The following is a 19657-nucleotide window of genomic DNA, read 5'->3' as shown; positions in this document are numbered from 1 at the left end:
AAAGATGTTGAAAGAACATTCAACAGCACGGTGGCGTTCGATGCAAGAGGCACAAGCAAAGCCCCAGTAGGTGGGGAGAAAGACGCAATCCGGGAAGGGCATGGCGCTGCCATCACGATTGTAGCTCTCGTGACAGTCAGTGCAGGGTGCGAGTGCAAGTTGGCCTCTCGAGTATGCGAGAAAGGCGTTGACGACGTCAGCGCGCTTGGCGAGCTTTCCCAGGAGGTCGTTGGAAAAGTGAAAGCAGGTGAGACGTCGAGGCGGAAAGACTGACGCATTGGCTTGGATGTTGGTGGTGATGTAAGGTCGGAGCTGGTCGTTTTCGATGGGGACTTGAAGCCATCCGCCTTTGAGGTCGACATAGTCAAGCTGAGACTGTCAGTACCAGGCTCTTCAAATGAAGATCAGATCGTACGGATCCCTCAAGGCAGGGAGATTATCGGGGTCAAATTGATAAACCCTGTCAACTTTGGGCCAGCTATTCTCAACAGGTTCATGGCGCCCCCCGTTCCAGGCCTAGAGACATTCCAGACCTCGCCCTCATTCAGGCTGGCGGTCCATTCCATTTCCATCCACGCAGCCTCTTGTAGAATGGATGGACGTCCATTTAGGCCCACCTTGAATGGAATGGATGGAAATGGACGCTAAGTCGAGTCCGTGGGGCTTGGGGTGTCAGGGGCCAAATGTACTGAAATGTGAACTAGATTGTGTCAAGGCCCTATAGGGACTTCCCTCCGGGCGAAATAAAATCCATCCATCCATCCAACCGTAGTCGAGTGCCCCACTGAGGCAATTCTTGATTGATATCAAGCCCTCATCCTCCCGTGCTCCTTTCGTTACCCTTCGCAGAGTGCCCCAGTCCCGTTGCAGTTGGCTGTTGTGAGCGCTGGCTGCATCTTTACAGATCTGAAAAGCCTGGCTAAAAAGCCACAGCCTGGTCCAATCATCCAGCAGCTCGGACTACAAATCTCGATCATGTGCACGCAGACGGCTTCCGTGACGATATACCGGAAGTGTGGGCACAGGACTGCAGGCGAACCAGTCATTGACTACTGCGACGTTTATCCCCATAGTCGGAATTGCTTGAATCCACCTTACAATCCATTAGTCCCAGATAGCGAGGCGGATACGTGGTGTCAAAATTGCGTCGCAGCAGGCAAGGGCCAAAAGTTATGGGCAAAGGTGCGTCTGGTCTGCCTGGTCTGTCTAGGGTGCTTCTGTCCTTGGGGGAGAAGCGGGAACAGCATTGGAGAAGGGTGCGATGGTCTTTCAATGGTGTAATCTTATGTTCTGCTTGCAGCTTCCCTTCTCCAGTCACCTAATCATCTTGGACGGTGTAAATACTGTCGATCCAGATATGCCGGATCCCTAGTTCTCGCGTAATAGCAATCGACTTATGAAATGTTCGGGGAAGAGACTCTATAGGTATCTGGTTTGAGAAGAGCTCCATATTGTCTATGGTGGTAGATGGATCAGCGCTCGCAATAGTCCAGACCATTTGGACTATTAGTCCAGACTGCAGATCAGGGCAGGGAATACGGACGCCCGGTGTGGGCGCTAAGTGAGCTAGGTTGTTGGCATGGTGTTACAAAACCAGGGTACCCATGATTGTTGCTGTGCCAACCATTTTGTTTTGGATATTTCTGATCAATTTACTGGTGCGATCCAGATCAACACGGCACGTTTCAAGGGACGCATCATCCTAGTCGTCAATCCACGAACGCCCGTCGTGGATTGATTATTGATCTTGAATTGCAGTCCGGACTAATAGTCCAAATGGTCTGGACTATTGCGAGCGCTGAGATGGATGTTGCTGGATCTTGTCACACTGGCAGCAAGAGCGCGGCAGCTCGAGGTATTTAAAATCTTGTTAGTACTATTACTATGACTTCTGCGTCGAATTTAAGCTAGTTCTCCTGACTATTTGAGTATCTTGGTGATTATCTCATGTCCTTTCTGTCTTGCTACTTGCTTTGTCTCTATTCTCGTCTACGAGGTTCGTATCCTCACTAATTAGCTTCTATTAGAGGAGCCATAATTCGCTCGTTACCCTGGCTAGATGACCAGAATAGAGGCGATCTCCCGGATATTGGCCTTGAGTTGACGTTCATGTCTGTCCTTTATGCCAGAACTTTAACGGTTGTGTTGTGCCTATTCCTTGTTGTAATCCACAAAGGCGTTTCTCCCTTGATATTTTTCGCATTAGGCTTAGTTCCTGAAGAGAGGGGCTGTTCGACATAGGAAATATCCCCTGCTTTTGCTACTTATAAACCTTTATAATACAGCGCTATTTGTGTTGGAAGAACTGAGGATTCCCCCTCAACTTCAGGATTAAAGTTAAGGTTTGAAGTCCTAAAACTTAGATCGTAGGACTTGATCGTAGGACTTTCTAGGACTCAAGTCCTAGAAGGGACCACTCGAAGATATAAGGTCTTAAAGGTCCTTCGATTGCAAGATGAACAATAGCAATAAGAACTACTTTCTCATCAAGTGCACTCAGCATTCCTGCGCAATCCAACAACAATTTGTCCTGAACTGAGATAAAAATTATTCTGACATAAGAGGTTCAGGACTCCGTCCTGGCAACATATTGCCGCAGCCTTTACCACCTCCTATATAACAGTGTGTCACGATCCCAAGCTAGAAGGGTGGCAAACCCTTGGACCCACCATTGAGAACCAAACGGTGAGGCTGATGAGTCAGCCTCACGGGCGAATCAGGGAAGGAGCGATGGAGCGACAGGAACGATGGGAGCGAGGGAGCGTCGCTCCTCGCGCTCCATCGCTCCCAGTGAAACCTTAATCTTAAAATGTTCGAACGAGTCGAACAAGAGCGCGTTCGACCACGATCGACCAAGCAAACCAGAATAAGTATATATAGCTTCACTCATTCCCACTTCCCTATGTCTAGATAGCTCTCCAGCTTTCAATACAATTTGATTACTCAAGAATACTTCTTGACATTATCAGACGTGATTCGCCACCCTACGCTCAGCACGCTACGCCCCGTCACAACTGCCAACATAAACCAAACTACTATATCTTCCAGTGGGAAAACTGCACTTAGGTTTTCAATGCCACCACTAATTTTTATGGCCAAATGCAGTTTTAATATATACTTTACTGTCTAAAGAACATAAAAAAAGAAGTTTTATTCTTTTTAAATCCATATTGCTGCCGCGGCATGTCACGGCATGTCGCGACATGGTGACAATCGATCAAGCGTTACATTTCCTGTTATGGAATAGTGCAATTCATAGGTTAAGCGTTACATTTCCTAATATGGCTAGTGCTTTAACTTCAGCGAAGTTTAGCCGTCCCACTCACTCTGTTGTGAGGTGCGGGCTTTTGATAAGTGAGAGACCCCATTTGACCCCGCGCACTGTTGCAAAATAAGGCACTTTAATTATTGTTGAAGGAAGCCCATGGCCGCCTACGGCGGCTATGGCCTCAGGCAGCCGGGACCTCATACAGGCTCCAATTCCCTCGCCTAGCCAGCTAGTGATAGTCAACAATACACACATCTTTGACCTCTTGGCAATTATCAAACGTCAGTTTCTATAACTCTTTATAAATTATATTTCCACTTACCACGATCACAATAGAACCATTCTAGGGAGATTCTATAGTACAAACAGCAATGAAGATTCGATTTGTGGGCGCTAAAAAACAGGACAGTGCTACAGTACGTCAGCGTCTCCTACAAGCGAATCGTACACGAAACTACCGAAATCGCCAGAAAGCAAGAAAGGATACTGCCACGACAAACCACCAGGCCGAGCTATTGTCTGATGCAATTGAATCAGTGGCAGAGAATGGGCTGTCGGGACTGGAGAACAATTCATTACCCGACACAGGGGGGTTTGAAGATGATGACCCAGTACCCGACACTGAGGAATTTGAAGAAGCTGATCTTTTACCCCACACTGGGGAGTTTGAAGAAAACGACATTTCTCCCTGTGGCATTTTTACTATCTCTAGTCAGGAAGTTGATGATCCCATCATCAATACTATCGAGCCGGATCCCTATTACGAGGAGGAACCAGTCGGCCTCTACTCTGGTGAAGAGCGTGAAGATCAGAGACAACCCCAAAGCCCACAAATCCATGCCGAGGAGCGAGCAGATCTTGCTAATGATAATGCCAACACCGATGTGGAATATACTACACAGAAGTTTATTCAGCAATTTCTTGTCGGGATATATGGCTGTAACGCCCAAAGCCATCGAGAATCTCTGACAGCGCACATCGAAGCTGAGGGAGCGGATAACCACCATGGGCTTAATCGATTAGTCCCCCACGATGTACCTCATACCCTTGATAAACATTATATTCTCGCCCCCAAAATTGATGGCGAGACAACGGAGCTTACCCCGGATCAATGGCAGGTGCTATTCTCCGGTTCTGCAACCCAAAACTTTGATGGCAAGCCCAAGCAGGCTTGCCTCCACGTCGAACGGACCCCTCAGACTCCACCTGTTATTTCATTTGATGTCGACAGCCTCTTAGGCTTTGTGGATTCTCCGGCAGCAGCGATTCATGGGATACGATTTTATTCTGCTCCACAGTGTCGCCAAAACATTCAGACAGATGTTCACCTAACCTTTGATCATGTAGCTCCTGATACAGAGCGACCTCGACTACTTCCATCCCGACTTAAAGATGTGCCACATTTCACCTTTGCAAAGGTTGAAGGCGCTGATTTTATCACTCTCCACCTGTTCTTCCCACACTTGCCATGCCGCCGCGATTTCTATCGGTTAACTGACGAGCAGTTCTCGCGGTGGTTTGATGATATCTTCTATCCCGCTGTTCGTCAAGTTTATGACGTTGATCAACTCCAGCACCTGCCGGCAAGTTATCGTCATGCATTAGCTACCTGCCGTGCTCCCCGGGTGGAGGATCGTCTGCTCGAGACCCCTAGGCTTTATTGGAAGGAGGTCAGACGTAAAAACTTGGTGTAGACAGGGGTCAGGTGGTCCGAGCTTCTACGCCTGAATCCAATACGCCAGGCGCACATGCTAATTGGTTATGGTTTAGGGTTAGCCCCACTATGGGTTAAGGGTTAGCAGCCAAACCATAGCAAATCTGTGTAGGAAGTTCAACTCGTTGAACTATATCCGCGTCGCGTCCATAGCGCGTAGTGCACGCGATATTAAAAAAAGAAAGGTGAGGTACTCATAAATCTGCCGTATTGCTGGAAATACCGCAATACCATACTCGCAACATACAAAAAACCAACAAATGGACGAGTATGCGACGCTCATCGACGAGCACCAGCTTCTGCTGTGTAAGATATGCCGGCATGCTGTAAACCCAGGTGATAGCGTCAAGACTCACTTTAGTCGTACGCATCAGGTAAAGGGACAACTGCTTAAGGATATAACGAACTACATCGATGTAGACTCACTGAACAATCCAGCTACAGTTGAACTGCCAGCCGACTGGAGCGAACCGATTCCGATTCTTGACGTATATAGCGGGTTCAGCTGCAATGCATGCCGCTATGTAACACAATCACGGAAGAACATTACCCATCACTGGACAGAGTCACAACATAGCTCCGACGGACCAAAATACAGCGCCGTACAACTACAAACATGGACGCCAATACGGCGCGCGAGATACTGGATCGTTAGAGCTTATGGCGATGGCGACAGTACGATAGCACCGGAGTCTGCAGCGACAAATAGCATCATGGATAGGATGATCGCCGACAGCAAGGCCGAGCTACTGGAGGAGGACACCAAGAGAAACGAGCACGGTAACAGGCAGGAAGGCATTGACTACGACTCGACTTGGGTGAAGGAAATGAAGTGGGTGAGGCACTTTGGGGACCGGAGTCTGACCGAGATCCATGATGCGGCTCAGGGGATACGAGCAAAGGCCAGCAAGGTTAAGGAAAGAGTCCCCGAGGATGAAAAGGCTACGAGAGAGCTGCAGCTACTCACGCGACTAAACGAGAGCTTCGACCGAGAGGTAGACCGCTGCAGCTGGCGACTAGAAGGCGTACCGAAGGAGACGTTGCAGTGTCTTCACGGCATCCAGCCAGGGAAACCAAACAGCTTGCCATTCGGATGTACAGCAAAAGACAAGTCGCGGGCCAGCTATCAGTCTGTCGGACATCGCTACTTAGAGTTCTGCTGGCGGGCACACGAAATGGGTCGCGAGGAAGCGGCAACACGACTGGCGATGCACTTCACGGACGAGCAATGGAGCTTAATGGCAGATGTAGCCCGCGAGCTAGAGGACGAGCAGCTAGGCGATATTGTCGGACAAACCGAACTGCACGATGATAGCGGCTTCTTTAGCGGAGACGATGATACCAGCAGCGAAAGCTTGAGCGACGACGAGGACGGCAGAGAGCGAAGGCCAGGACGCCGCGAATTAGCAGCTATGGAGACGAAAGCGCTCGACCAAGCCGTGTTTCGATTCATGATAGCTTCCATCAAGGTGCGTGTAGGCGGCGATATGTATAGCAACGCAATGCTGTGCTTCTGCGCGGCAACGGGCATCCGAAGGCACCCGCTAGGCTACACGGAGGCGTATCTCTTTACAGGTGTACTGGCAGCGCTATCATGGCTTGCCCGACTCTTTTTTCTGGAGGCCGGATTCGAGGACGTGTCGCCGGAGGAGGAGCATGTGGGAGTAGAGGCGCTTGATCGGTTCCAGCAGGAGCACGAGACGTGGATGTGCATAGGCACTTATACAGTGATGAGCAAGATCATCAACTGGATGGCGTATGGCAAGGGACATCGCAATAAGACGGGCGGGCCGCCGACAGTGCGCTGGTCCGACGACGACGAGGCGCTGGTGCATAACGGGGATCACATGCTAGTGCGTGACTTCCAGCGGGCGGCTAACAACAATTCATCTACGAGGTCGGGGGTGACCTCGTTGAAAACCCCATACAAAAAAAAACCGCGCTATTGATGACAAGGGGGTGAACTCGTAGAAGACCCAAGGGGGCGAACTCGTAGATATTTTTATAACTAAAATTTCCAGGAAGCAGATTTTATAATTAATAACATTCAGAAGAGGTCATATATCAGCTCTACAAATTGTGGCCGGGTTTAGTTGTGTCGCGCGGGACTTGGTGAAATCGCGCGCTCGATGCAAATGGACATTTAAATCCACCAAAATTCCACCACAAGCAATGACGCAGAAAAATATATACCAATCGATAGAGAACGCTCTATACAATAAGCTTCTGCAACTTACTCTCTTTTTAATGTTTTTCTCGGTGAGTTATGCCATGCTAAAGACGAAAATCGAGGTCGGAACGGATGATGCTTATGTCATGCGGCTCTCAGCCTATCAGCTGCCGTCAGATTTCTGGCGATGACGGACCAATGAAAGCCAGTCTTGGCGGCTACAGTATCCCTGTCAGTTTTGGTGCACACCAATCAGCATGAGTCTTGACGGCTACAGTATCCCTGCATGTGGGGCGATCCCCGCGTTCGTACTAGCGGCTCCCAAAAATCCAGGAGCGCGTGGAGCTTGAAAGTGGCTTGAAGGTGACCGTATCCTTGTCGATTTTGGCTGGTCTCGTTGCGTGTATGTTACCGATTTAGTCCACACCAGAACTAAATAGAGTCTTCATAGCCCGGGAACAACATTACAGCTTTTGTATTGACAGAACTATATTTTAATGCGCAATTCAGCCAAGCTACTGGTTCCAATTTTGTGGTCCTAGCTAGATATCCCAATCTGCTAGTTTGCAAGATATAATTCAACAGCCTACCCTATACCCACTTTATGCGATTCAACTGCGGACAATATATGCCAAGCGTCCCTCTAGCTTTATGCTGTCCAGGCCGTGTCGAGTAATATCCTTGGTATATTATTGTGGTATTTTAATACATTATGTGCATTGAATCCCCGGCTGTACTTTATTCTGGCGAGCGCCTTTCTAACTACTGCCCATTGATTGGCCAAGTTCCCTTCCCTTTATTTTCAAGCTTTGTCGTGCCGTGCTTGCAATTTCGCCCGTCCAACCAAGAATAAACTTTGTAACCCCTACTCATTTCCCTGTCATTTCACCTCTTCATCACCTATAGTCTGTCCCACTAGCCAATCAACAGTCTAGCTTTGCGCCACTGGTTTCGAACCGAAGTCTTTCAGCAATCAACTCTCAGATTCAAGCTGGGATTATAGCAGCCTTAGTGAATGTTCCTTGTAGTTGCTGACGGTGATACTTACGGCTAGTGTAAACAAACACAAAGTAAGTAAACAAACATTTGGTGCCATTCATGTGCAGTCTTGTGCCACTCCTGCATCTTTTGGTGGTTCTGCTATCTTCATGCTGCCACTTGTTGAGCAGCACCAATGGCTCCTCTACCTGTTTCTGCTGACGAGAGAAGAAGACACAAGACTGCACTGGCCAAGGCTCGTCGCCAAAAGGCTTTGTTGACAAGTCGGCAGCAACACCACCAAGAATGTCAACGTAACCCATTCATCAGACTGATTCACAGTTCTGATCAATCTTCGCAAGCTCCTTTACTTCCCCAGCCTACCCTCAGTTTCTCACCCACTCCCACCCCAGCTACGGAACAACGTCCTGCGCAAGCTGGAAGTCAGTCATCGACAGGAATACGACAGACACAGGAGCGCCGTCGAAGCCCGAGACTCGCCGAGCCTATCCCTCGCCGGACTGAAGACGTGGATGTGATTGTGGTGGCAGATACCCCTTCGCCAGACCCGTCGCTTGCCGATAGCCTACTCCCCTCTCGGCCTCACGAGCCCACGAAACCCCGACAGTACCGTGACCGCCCGAGCCAAACAAGAACGCCGTCGACAACCGACGGAAGCAGACCATTCCGGGAGTCTTCTATCCCTGGGTTTTCGGATCTGACGTTGCGCGATGGTTCAGTCCTTGCCTCTCCTCCCCTCGAGGAGTTACATTACGAGGCATCGGCTGGATGGGGTTCTGCATCAGGACCAGCGCATGGATCCGAGTGCTCGTCCGATAGAGGATCCGAGTATGCGCCTCCATCTCTGGAATCGTCTCCTGCCACTCCCACGTCTTGCGTCCTCGAAGACTCCCTGCTCGCTCGCGAAGCAACCTTCCATCCAATCACTCCGATAGCGTCACCCAGCCCCTCTCAGCAACCTGCCTCGCCTTCCGAGCTCAGCATCTCTCATCTATCCTTATCGAGCTCATCCAGCTGCACAGGTTCCCCAGGCCCATCGCCGTCATTATGCGGAACGTCTGCGTCCGCTTCAACGCCATCACCCAGTGCCAAACCGGCTCGTATTCTCTTCCTAGAAGCCACCCGCAATCAGGAAACCAGAGGTGGAGCCGACTACCTCGAGATGCAGAGCGACGTATATGATGAGATTTTTGAGATCATCTTCGGCGTTGAATGCAATGGTAAGCCCCGCATCCGGCCTCCCATTGATGGAAGACTCACCGACGTCCCTTTAGACACGCACCCTCACGAACATGACGAGTCAGAGCACACGCACACCCTACAAGAGAGAGTTGTCCATCTTCAACGCCATCTCCCTCCCCTCTCTGATGTCTTTGGAAAGCGTGGGTCTTACGACCCTCACTCCTACTTCCTCCAGTGGCAGAATTTCCTCTCGCGCCAGCCACTCCAGCCGCTCTCCTTCGCAAAGACACAGGCTACACTCTCCCAGGAGTCAGTCACTATCACGAGACAGTGGGATATCGACAGTATCTGGTTCGGGGCCAACGATCTCGGCGCGATTCAACCACCCAATGACTTCCGGCTCTCCTTCCTGCCCCCATTCACCCTAAACCTGTCTACAGACCAGGTGATCCAGCCCCATGGACTCGATCTGGCGAAGACGCGCCACATTCCATTTGGATCATTCAACACCCCGAGCGTCCGTTTTAACGTCTTTCTCTTCTTCCCCGAGTCTGCCCGGACGCCTCGCTCGAGAACGTCTGCGTCCTCGAATGCCCTCTCCCTAGACCGGCAGAAGGACCTCTACGACAATATCATCCTCCCTGCTGCGTATGAAACCATCCCCGACCCTTTTCGTCAAGAGATTCCCCGGACATTTGACGCCGTTTATACAAAGTCTCGTTCATACCAGGAGAGGCCAGCTATGGGACGGTGGAAGGTGGGTGACGAGAATCGATCGTTCAGTCTGGCATATACTCTTCCTGCACGAGCTCTCTCACGTTTCTGGCGCTCCGTCGTGGACAAGGCAAACCAGTTCCACATCACAACCCAACGCGGGGAGGCTGTCGCATACTTCCGAGACTCGGCAGCCCGGGATCCCTCGCTTCAAGGCATACAGCTGCAACAAAGAACTCTTCTCCGTCATGTTTAGCAGTTATAGGCTCTTTCACTCGGAGTCCTTTCCACTCCTTGCGCTGAGCGATGGGATGATCCAAGACCTCGCCTCGATGAGCAAGGATCGTCAGCGGGCATACGTGACTCAACTCAATCGAGCATCCCTCCTTCACGCGTGGGAAGCGAACAAGCGACACGTGAGAGCAGTCTCGGACCCGAAAGTTCTGACGAACTATGGGATTCGGAAGGAGGGCACATTCCGCCTCGATGTCATCCTGACGATGTTGCACCGCGGCATCTTTGACCCCGAACGGAGCCCTCACACTGGACAAACCTCTCGATCAATTCCACTCCGCCATGAGTTAGGAGACCAGTATCCCTTCTGGATTGTGCCAACAAGAGATATCAATGCTCTGGTATTCACGCAGGCAGCTCGCCTCATACTTCCGCTAGACCATCTCTTTCAAGAGGTATCGTTGAGTCCTGGAGATCAGACAGCTCCTAGCGACTCGTTGGGGTCCTCCATTCGACAGATCCTCTCCTTTTATACCGCCCAGCTTCTCTGCCGGCTTTTGATACTGAACTTCTGCAGCGAGCGGGAGCTCAACCATGACAAGTGGATATGGCTCCCGGATTGGAGAGTGCGGGGGCAGCTGGGATCATTCAGGGAACGACGAGGTCTTGGACTCGAAAAGTCTATCGACGAATCTGGGATGCTTTGGATCCCCCGCGACCGGATTGACTGGCGCCGTGGACACATTGCTCTTGACACGCTGATTCATCTTTACATCCAAAGAAGCCCCCTTCAGGCTTCGCTAGCCTCGCAGTCCAATATCCAAGCACTCACTACCACCCAGCTGACAATTGAGTTTTACCTTCAAGAATGGATCCAGGACGCCCGGCAAGCGTTCGAAGAGGGACGAGAGGACGAGGGGAGAAAGCTAGCTGATCGTATTATCAGGCTGTCTGCAGAGGAGATTGCCCGTGCGTACAATCAACACCTCCTCGCAAAAATGCAGTCCTATTGGGAGCGGGTACGTAACCACCTAGGACGCAGTGAACTTCCCGCCTTGTCCCAATTGAAGCAAGCAAAGGAAGACTCAGACGCTGAGCGCAGCCGGATTGTCACAGCTCAGACGATATTGGAAATTTACATGGAAGCCTGGGCGGTGTACACTTCGGTATCGTCTGTAGAGTCTCTGCAAGAAGAACAGATGCCCAGAGAGATCCCCTGTTGGGTAAAAACTCGCAAGTACCAGCCGCCGAAAGACAACTGGATGGACTTTGTATTCGAACATCTCTTGGCGCGCCCGAGCCCACCAACCTGGGATCGTATTTATTTCCGTCAGGTGTACAGGACTTTCAAGTCATTCTGGGACGTCATCAGTAGGTCGGCAGGGTCTTTCGATGACCGCCTGAGAGGTACGCTGGGCAGGTACATCATGGTCACCTTCAACAGTGACCAGGTGAAAGAGGTTGGCACAAACCACACTCGCGACACATGGTACCACGGAAAACCGTCCTTTTTCCAGATGCAATATTGGGCTCCGTACTTTTCTCCCCCACAGGCCAACAGCCATTTCCGTTCGGGATCGGTTTCTCGTCATCATAGCCACTCCAGGAGGTCGACACCCGATAGGACCCTGAGGATCTTGACAACCAAAGAGTTTCAGGCTGTCGAGAAAAAGGTCCACCGGGATTGGCTACAGGCCACGTTTGAACCCGATCAGCTACATGCTGCTAGTCAGAGTGATGTCGATCGTCGATGCCGACGGACACTACGATGTGTTGCCCAACTAGCTGGTCCCACATGGGGCAGTGATGGGAGGTTAGAAGGTATCATACCATGGAGACTTGGGCCGAAGGGGGGCCAAGGCCATCAAGATCAGCATGCCTTCCACGTTCCTGTGCCTGCCACTGTTGTCGCCAGAGAAGGCCCTGACAGCCTTCAAAGTGAGCCTACGATCATGCTGCCGACTCGGCATAACGTGAAGGGGCTGCTAAATGCTCTTGGATCCTTCCCCGATGTTTCTTCAGGGTTGATTCAAAGATTACGATGGGTAAAACGCCAACTCCATAATGGCGGTCGTCAAAATGAAATTCCCAGTCACCTCGAGGCGAAAAAGGAAGCGAGGGAATTGACGCCGCAATCACGATCGCTGTTAAGACAGTTCCTATCTCAGAAGGAGCCCCCAGAGTGGCACATTGAGGCTGAAGATATTAATGCAGTAGACATGGGGTCTGATGTGTTTGAGAGTGATGAAACTGAGACTGAAACTGAGATCGACACCGATTTCGACGTCGAAAGCGACGACATAGGTTTATTAGATGAACTGGAAAGTCTGTAGAGTTTTCGCCCTAGCAAAACGCTAATAGCGGGTGGGTGCTAAGGAATTTTTTTTTACAGGAGAGAGAGTTGAGCACAAGAGTAAAGCTTGAAGATATGTAGCAGCAGTACGGTAGTGTGGTCTCTAGCATCACGTGATACAGAACTATAACCTGCAATGGTTGGGGGAGAGCGGGGTTCTCTATTCTCCTTTCACTACAAGCAACAGTCATCTCAACGCCCAGCCAACTGCGACAGCATACCGCTCTCTACCAACCTGCACAAACGAATTCAGCCATGGCACCCACAGAGCTCTACAGGATAGCCCTAGAGCGGTCTACACAGCCGGATTTGCCCACAGAACACAATGAAATCCCGCATAACATGCCATCCCTGACTGAGACGGACCGCACAGTTTGTGAGGGATGGCTCCAGGAGATCAACTTCCTTCGTCCCGGAGTGGAGGAGGAGGACGAAGTCTGGGAGAAGATCAAGAGGAACTGGATCGGATATCTATCGGCGACGAGTCCCTTGCCGGATGCAACGCTGGCGCCGAACCGCAAAGTTGTGCAGTTCGCGGCCGGGGACGGGGACGGGGACGAGGGCGTGGTGGAACGGAGACGCAGGTTTGAGCGTGATCGTAGGAGGCGCATGATCATCCAGTCGGCCTTCTGGAACGGGCTGGATGGAATAGAGGCCATGACGGAGCGATGGCCACGAGCGGCGCGGGCCGCATTGAACAGCATGGATAGAGGGGAGGAAGAAGAAGACCGAGGCGCCTTTGAGAGCCTCGCAGCCGTCTATGACCTCGGCCGGCGGCGGCGGTATCAGGCTATATGGACTAGCCTGGTGGGGTTTATCGTTCATTCGTACGACGAAGGCACACTGGAAGAGATGGGCCTGCAGCTGAAGGAGGGCCAGATCGACGATATCCTGGATATCGAGCAGGAGGTGTGGAGCGTGGACCTCAGGGCGATCGCACGGAGGCGGGAAAAGGGGGGGTTCGAGGACGTATGGGCCCCTATTCAGCAGCTGCTCTTCAAGGCGTTAAGGAGGCCGAAGTCAACGGCCAGGAACAACCCGCTCGTATGGTGGCTCGCGGTCCTCGTCCGATCGGCGGTTTCGGACGACAGGGATTTCATCAGCAGAGGGCGATTCCATAAGAACCCAGTGCCAATGGATATCGACCTCGAAGAACGGCTGCGGGCGATAGTGCACTATAGCAAGGTCCTTGTGCTCGACGATGCCTTCTCGACATGGTCGGAGAGGCCGGAGTGGGTGATGGAGGTGCAGAGCTGTCTGAATAGGGTGAGCATCGACTGGATCAACGACGAGAGAGGGTCCAGGCCAGCTAGGTCATCGGATGGGCCGGTCTATTCGACGGCCGCGTGGCAGTCCGTGGTGACACATATAGCCGAACATACTAGCAGGTATATAGGGGGGAAGAAGAAGACTGCGATACACCGGGTGCGATTGTTAGCAGATGAGATTGGGCAGTAATCACGTAGGCTAGAATATAGGTCACATGGTTATCACTCATATCTATTGGTACCATTGCGGGCATGGGAGGGCTGTGAGGACCCGGACAGTCTTCGGAATTCAATACAACTGTAAGACTGTTGTAACCCAACCTCCTACTGTACGCAGTCGTGCATGTAATTCATCGAATTACCACTTTTCTGGCCCGTGCACACCACGCAGTCGTCCGTGCACACACCTCATCTCTTGTATTTCATCTAATTACCTTACATCTGGCCCGTGCATGTATCACATCTCTTCTCTCCCCCTGTTTCTACCTTGACTCCTTGTCTGTCACGGGCCAGGGCCCATATCCTTGCGGCTGTGCCGCAAGACGTACTTGGCTCGTGCGCGCCAGGGATGGGAAATCATTCCACAGCTCAGGGGCACTTAGGAATTTCTTTCTTTCTTCTTCATCTTTGATGTAAATAGCATCCTGGACTAGATAGCTGGAATACAGTTACTAGAGGCCGTTCACATACATCAAAGATCACTTATTCTTTTGTTTGAAGTTAGAACCGTTAGGATGGACAGCCCGACACTACCTGTAGCCCTCGAGGCCATCATGCAGGAACTCAGGCTTATGAGAGAGGAAAACGCTGAACTCAGGAAAGCCTCCGCAGAGAGGAATGAAGAGCTGAGAAGAAGCATTGCAGAGAAGGATGAAGAAATCAGATTGAAGATTCAGGCAGTTGCAGCTGCAGTCCAGGGGGACGGCACTCCCCTAACACCAAGCGGACTCAGCACCCCAATCCCGAAGATTAGTACCCCCGAGCCCGAAATCAAGCACGAGACCAAACCCGAACCCGAACCGAAGCCAGCCCATCGACCGCGCCCACGTCTACCCGACCCTGCCCTCTACGAAGGAAACAAACCCATATGGCCTGGGTGGAAGCTAGAGATGGAAAACAAGCTGCGGGAAGATGCCGACGCCCTAGGCAGCCCCAGGTTGCAGTTCACATATGTATACTCTCGGCTAGCAGGAAAGGCCAAGCAGAACGTCACCACATATGTACGGAATGAGACACGGCAAACCGATACGGAACCGGACCCAGCAGTACTCCTTACCCGTTTGGAGCTCTTATACGGAGATCACGACCTTGAGAGGAAGGCCATTCAAGCACTTCACTCCCTTAAGCAAGGAGAAAATGAGTCCTTTAACTCCTTCTACCCCCGCTTTGAGAAGGAGATCTCCAATGCTAATGCGGAGTCATGGCCGGATAATAGCAAGATTTCCTACCTGGTTAATGCCTTGAATGACAAGCTGAAGATGGCGCTTGTACCGGTAAACCAAGAAGAGCTGGTTACCTATGTGCAGCTGGCAACGAGGTGTCAGAAGCTGAGCAATGCTATGGAGCTCCTGGGTCAATGGAAGAAGTCAGGCAGCAAGGGGCAACCGAGCCCCCCCCCACCAACACCACAGACGGCAAAGAGAGAAGATATGATGGAATGGGAACCAACCCCCACGGGCACGACACAAGTGAACACCTTGAAACCTCGAAGGAATAACAGCAACCTCAATGGGTACCCATCGAAGCGGCCGCAGGATAGGGCACTACTAGGCAAGAGAGCCAAGTGGGTTAGCCAGGAAGAAATTGACGCACGACGCCTCGAGCACCGCTGCCTTCGTTGCGGAAGAGACGACTGCAGGATCCTCACATGCCCGTTAGCAGCGCCCATCCGTCCTGGGTCGCAACCACGCATCAAAATCTCATCGGCGCGCCCTCAGGTCACTGAGGCAGCAGTAGAGGAGGAAGAGAGCAGCCAGGAGGAGGGAGAGGATGAACAATAGGGGCACGCGGCAGCCCTAAGGGAATGGAAGACAGATGGCAAGGCGAAGATGGATGGAGACCCCTTTCTAGCTGATATTAGGCTTAATGGAACCGACTTCACTACAGCCCTTATCGACTATGGATGCCTTTGCTACGCTGCTATGGACGAACAACTCTTCCACTCCCTGGGACTGCCCCGGATTCCTATCACCCCCCGGAAGCTTGAGAATGCAACAGACACCCCGAATACAGTCATCGATACAGTGACATACGCATCAGTTGACATCGACGGGCACCAGCGACAGCGCGTCTTCTTCTATGTGATCCCGAAGCTGAACTATAGTATCATCCTCGGGAAACCATGGATGGAAGATGAGGACGTACATATCTCAGCAAGGAAAGGGCGCCTGACAATCAGATCCTCCGGTATCCAAGTGTGGAACCAAGCAAAACGGCCCCCAGTCTCAGAAACGAAGATCAAGCAGGTAATGGCCTCGGTATTTATGGCCGAGGTACGGCGGGATAGGAGACGTCACGGCACTGGAGTATTCGCGGTCACCATAAAAGACATCGACAAGGCCCTACGACCAAGGGCAAGGACAGATCCGAAGGAGAAGCTGCCAGAGCATTACCACCAATGGCTCCAGGCATTCAGCAGGAAACTGGCCGACAAACTCCCGCCCCTACGACCCGGCATCGACCTTCGAATCGAGATCATGAAGGACAAAGATGGAAACGAGAAGAACCTCCCTTGGAGCCCGTTGTACGGTATGAGAAGAGAAGAGCTCCTGGTCTTAAGGAAGACCCTCACTGAGCTGCTGGACAAGGAGTTCATCCGCGCGAGCAGCTCCCCGGCAGCTGCCCCAGTCCTATTGGTTAAGAAACCAGGTGGAGGAATTCGCTTTTGCGTCGACTACCGAGGGTTAAACAACATTACCAAGAAGGACCGATACCCTCTCCCGCTTCTGAGCGAAACCTTAAGGAACATCGCAAAGGCAAAGTGGTTCACAAAGCTCGACATTATCGCTGCCTTCAATAAGGTGCGGATAGCGGAGGAAGATGTACACAAAACGGCCTTTCGCACGAGATATGGTTCCTTTGAGTACCGAGTCATGCCATTTGGGTTGACTGGAGCCCCTGCCGCCTTCCAACGCTACATCAACAGCACCTTGCAAGAATACTTAGATGACTTTGTTTCCGCATACGTGGATGACGTTTTGGTGTATTCCTCAGGGTCCCTCAAGGACCACAGGAGGAAGGTCGGCCAAGTTCTACAGCGATTGATGGATGCTGGCCTCCAGATTGATATCGATAAGTGCGAATTCGAGGCCAAGACTGTGAAGTATTTAGGCTTTGTGATCGAGGCAGAGGTTGGCATCCGAGTCGACCCTGAGAAAGTCAAGGCAATCAGAGAATGGGCTACACCAACTTCAGTCAAAGGAGTTCGTGGGTTCATTGGCTTTGTAAACTTCTATCGAGTTTTTATCCAAGACTTCTCAGATGTAGCTCGACCGTTGACCGAGCTAACTAAGAAGGATGTTCAGTTCAAATGGGACGACCGATGTGAAGAGGCATTTGACAAGCTGAAGGAAATACTCATCACGGCCCCCATCCTCGCGCACTTCGACCCAGAGAGAGAGACTATGGTCGAGGCTGATTCATCTGGCTACGCTACAGGAGGACTGATGCTACAGAAGGATGACTATAGCATTTGGCGCCCTGTTGCTTATTTGTCGAAGAAGCACTCTCCTGCTGAAGCCAACTACCCCATCCATGATAAGGAACTCCTTGCCATTATACGCTGTCTTGAAGCATGGCAGCCCGAGTTGCAGGCAGTTAAGCACTTTACAGTTCTTACAGACCATAAGAACTTAAAGTACTTTTATTCTGAGAAGCAACTTACTGAGAGGCAAGTGCGTTGGTCCGAGTACCTCGCTAGGTTCAACTTCACTCTAGAGTGGAGGCCAGGCAAGAGCTTGGGGCGTCCTGATACCCTGTCTCGTAGGGAACAGGACCTCCCAGCAGATGGTAGCGACGAGCGGTTGAAGGCTAGATTCATGAAGATGTTCCAGTCCGAACACCTCAAAAGTGTGCACATTGCATCGATGGGGGTTCCGGCGAACCCTGAGGAGATCAACTTTGAGGAGGAAGTACGGCTTTTTGAAGACCAAGAACTACAGACCCTATGGCATGAAGCTCGAAAGGATGAACTCTACCGACAACTCACAATGTGTGTGGCTAGGGACGAAAGAAACTTGCCTACTCACCTTCAGAAGGAGAGAACTATTAGCATTACTGAGTGCACCGTGGATGAACGAGGTCTTCTTCGCTTCCGCGATCGAGTCTGGATTCCGAATTTAGAACCCCTTCGCACGAAGATCATTCAGGATATTCACGACTCCCATATCACTGGACATCCTGGTAGAGACCTTACCTATACTATTCTATCGAGACAGTTCTTCTGGCCTGGGGCTGCAGCAGATGTACGCCAGTTTGTGAGGAACTGTGAGGTCTGCGGCAGGAATACGATCTGGAGAGACACCAAGAAGGGGCTCCTCAAGCCAATGCCAGTCCCTGAGCGCATCTGGGGAGAGATCTCAATCGACTTCATTACAGACTTACCACCATCTGGAAGGGATAAAGCGACAAATTGCATGGTCATCACTGATCGCCTGACAAAGGGGGTAGAGCTAGAGGGAATGGATGACATCTCATCTGAAGCAGTTGCAAAGAGGCTCTTTGAGCGCCACTACCCAATTCATGGCATACCGACAGCAATAACTAGTGACAGAGGGCCACAGTTTGTGAGCGATTTGTGGAAGCACTTTTGCAAACTTCTTAAGGTTGAACAACGGCTCTCAACGGGATATCACCCTCAGACTGATGGCGCTACAGAGCGTATGAATCAGGAGATTGAGAAGATCATACGGATTTGGGCCACCTACACTCAGGATAACTGGCTGGACCTCTTGCCAATTGTAATGGCAAGCATAAACAACCGAGAAGCATCCTCAACAGGCCTGAGCCCATTCTTCTTTATGCATGGCTACCACAACGAACCGATCCGCCTGGTGGCAGACCGCATGACCGAGGGAAAGCAGAAGGAGGGCGAAACTCTCGCTGAGGACTTCATAAGACGATTGCAAGACGCTACAGAATGGGCACAGGCGGCCATCGCCATGGCCCAGGAGAAGCAGGAACGGTTCGCCAACAAGTCCCGTACAGCAGCCCCGAGGTATAAGCCAGGCGATTGGGTCTATCTGAGTTTGAAGAACGTAAAGACCACAAGACCATCGAAGAAGCTGGACTGGCTACATGCCAAGTACCAAGTGGTCCGGGAAGTTAACTCTCACTCCTATCAGTTGGACGTACCTGGTAGGATTCACCCAGTCTTTCACGTCGACCTATTACGCCCAGCGCCGACAGACTACTTGCCCTCACAGAGACCTGATAACACACAACCGGCACCCATTCTGGTTGATGGCGAGGAGGAGTGGCAGGTAGAACGCATTTTGGATGAGCAGTGGAAGACTGAGGAAGGCGTAAGGCGCAAGGAAGCTTTAGTGAAGTGGGTTGGTTACTCTGAGCCTACGTGGGAACCCATTGGCAACCTGCAAGCTACCGCTCAGTGGAAGCTCTGGCGCAAGAACCGCAAGAGGAGCCGCAGATAGCCCTCAACTTCTTCTCCCGGGAGGGAGGGGGGTAATGTCACGGGCCAGGGCCCATATCCTTGCGGCTGTGCCGCAAGACGTACTTGGCTCGTGCGCGCCAGGGA

At 51.5% G+C, this 19657-nt stretch overlaps 6 protein-coding genes across 6 annotated transcripts; all 6 read left to right on the top strand.

Annotated features, from left to right (window-relative positions):
- The first annotated feature begins 1489 nt into the window (after positions 1-1489).
- Positions 1490-1787, top strand: BGZ61DRAFT_143464 (uncharacterized protein). Its single transcript, XM_046237301.1, has one exon. It carries the CDS (start codon positions 1580-1582, stop codon positions 1736-1738), a length of 159 nt encoding a protein of 52 aa, XP_046096467.1. The 5' UTR covers positions 1490-1579; the 3' UTR covers positions 1739-1787.
- A 2182-nt stretch (positions 1788-3969) lies between these two features.
- BGZ61DRAFT_304717 (uncharacterized protein) lies at positions 3970-4236 on the top strand (the record flags this gene model as incomplete). Its single annotated transcript, XM_046238724.1, has 1 exon — positions 3970-4236. A coding segment is annotated over one exon (267 nt), but the record flags the coding sequence as incomplete, so codon positions are not given.
- A 243-nt stretch (positions 4237-4479) lies between these two features.
- Positions 4480-4869, top strand: BGZ61DRAFT_298671 (uncharacterized protein; the record flags this gene model as incomplete). The annotated part of the gene is made up of 1 exon (XM_046238664.1): positions 4480-4869. A coding segment is annotated over one exon (390 nt), but the record flags the coding sequence as incomplete, so codon positions are not given.
- Positions 4870-5204: 335 nt separating this feature from the next.
- On the top strand, positions 5205-6938 carry BGZ61DRAFT_462911 (uncharacterized protein). The gene has a single exon (XM_046247364.1). It carries the CDS (start codon positions 5243-5245, stop codon positions 6929-6931), a length of 1689 nt encoding a protein of 562 aa, XP_046096464.1. The 5' UTR covers positions 5205-5242; the 3' UTR covers positions 6932-6938.
- Positions 6939-10979: 4041 nt separating this feature from the next.
- BGZ61DRAFT_368280 (uncharacterized protein) lies at positions 10980-12614 on the top strand (the record flags this gene model as incomplete). The annotated part of the gene is made up of 1 exon (XM_046241876.1): positions 10980-12614. One exon carries the CDS (start codon positions 10980-10982, stop codon positions 12612-12614), a length of 1635 nt encoding a protein of 544 aa, XP_046096463.1.
- A 194-nt stretch (positions 12615-12808) lies between these two features.
- On the top strand, positions 12809-14196 carry BGZ61DRAFT_462910 (uncharacterized protein). Its single transcript, XM_046247363.1, has one exon. The coding sequence runs from the start codon at positions 12890-12892 to the stop codon at positions 14090-14092; it is 1203 nt and encodes a 400-aa protein (XP_046096462.1). The 5' UTR covers positions 12809-12889; the 3' UTR covers positions 14093-14196.
- Positions 14197-19657: the final 5461 nt, after the last annotated feature.

The sequence above is a fragment of the Ilyonectria robusta genome (genome assembly GCF_021365365.1).
Source record: "Ilyonectria robusta strain PMI_751 chromosome Unknown BGZ61scaffold_34, whole genome shotgun sequence".
NCBI classification, from domain to species: Eukaryota; Fungi; Ascomycota; class Sordariomycetes; order Hypocreales; family Nectriaceae; genus Ilyonectria; species Ilyonectria robusta.
The sequence above is the reverse complement of the archived record's forward strand: the minus strand, read 5'-3'. Positions and strand labels throughout refer to the sequence as shown.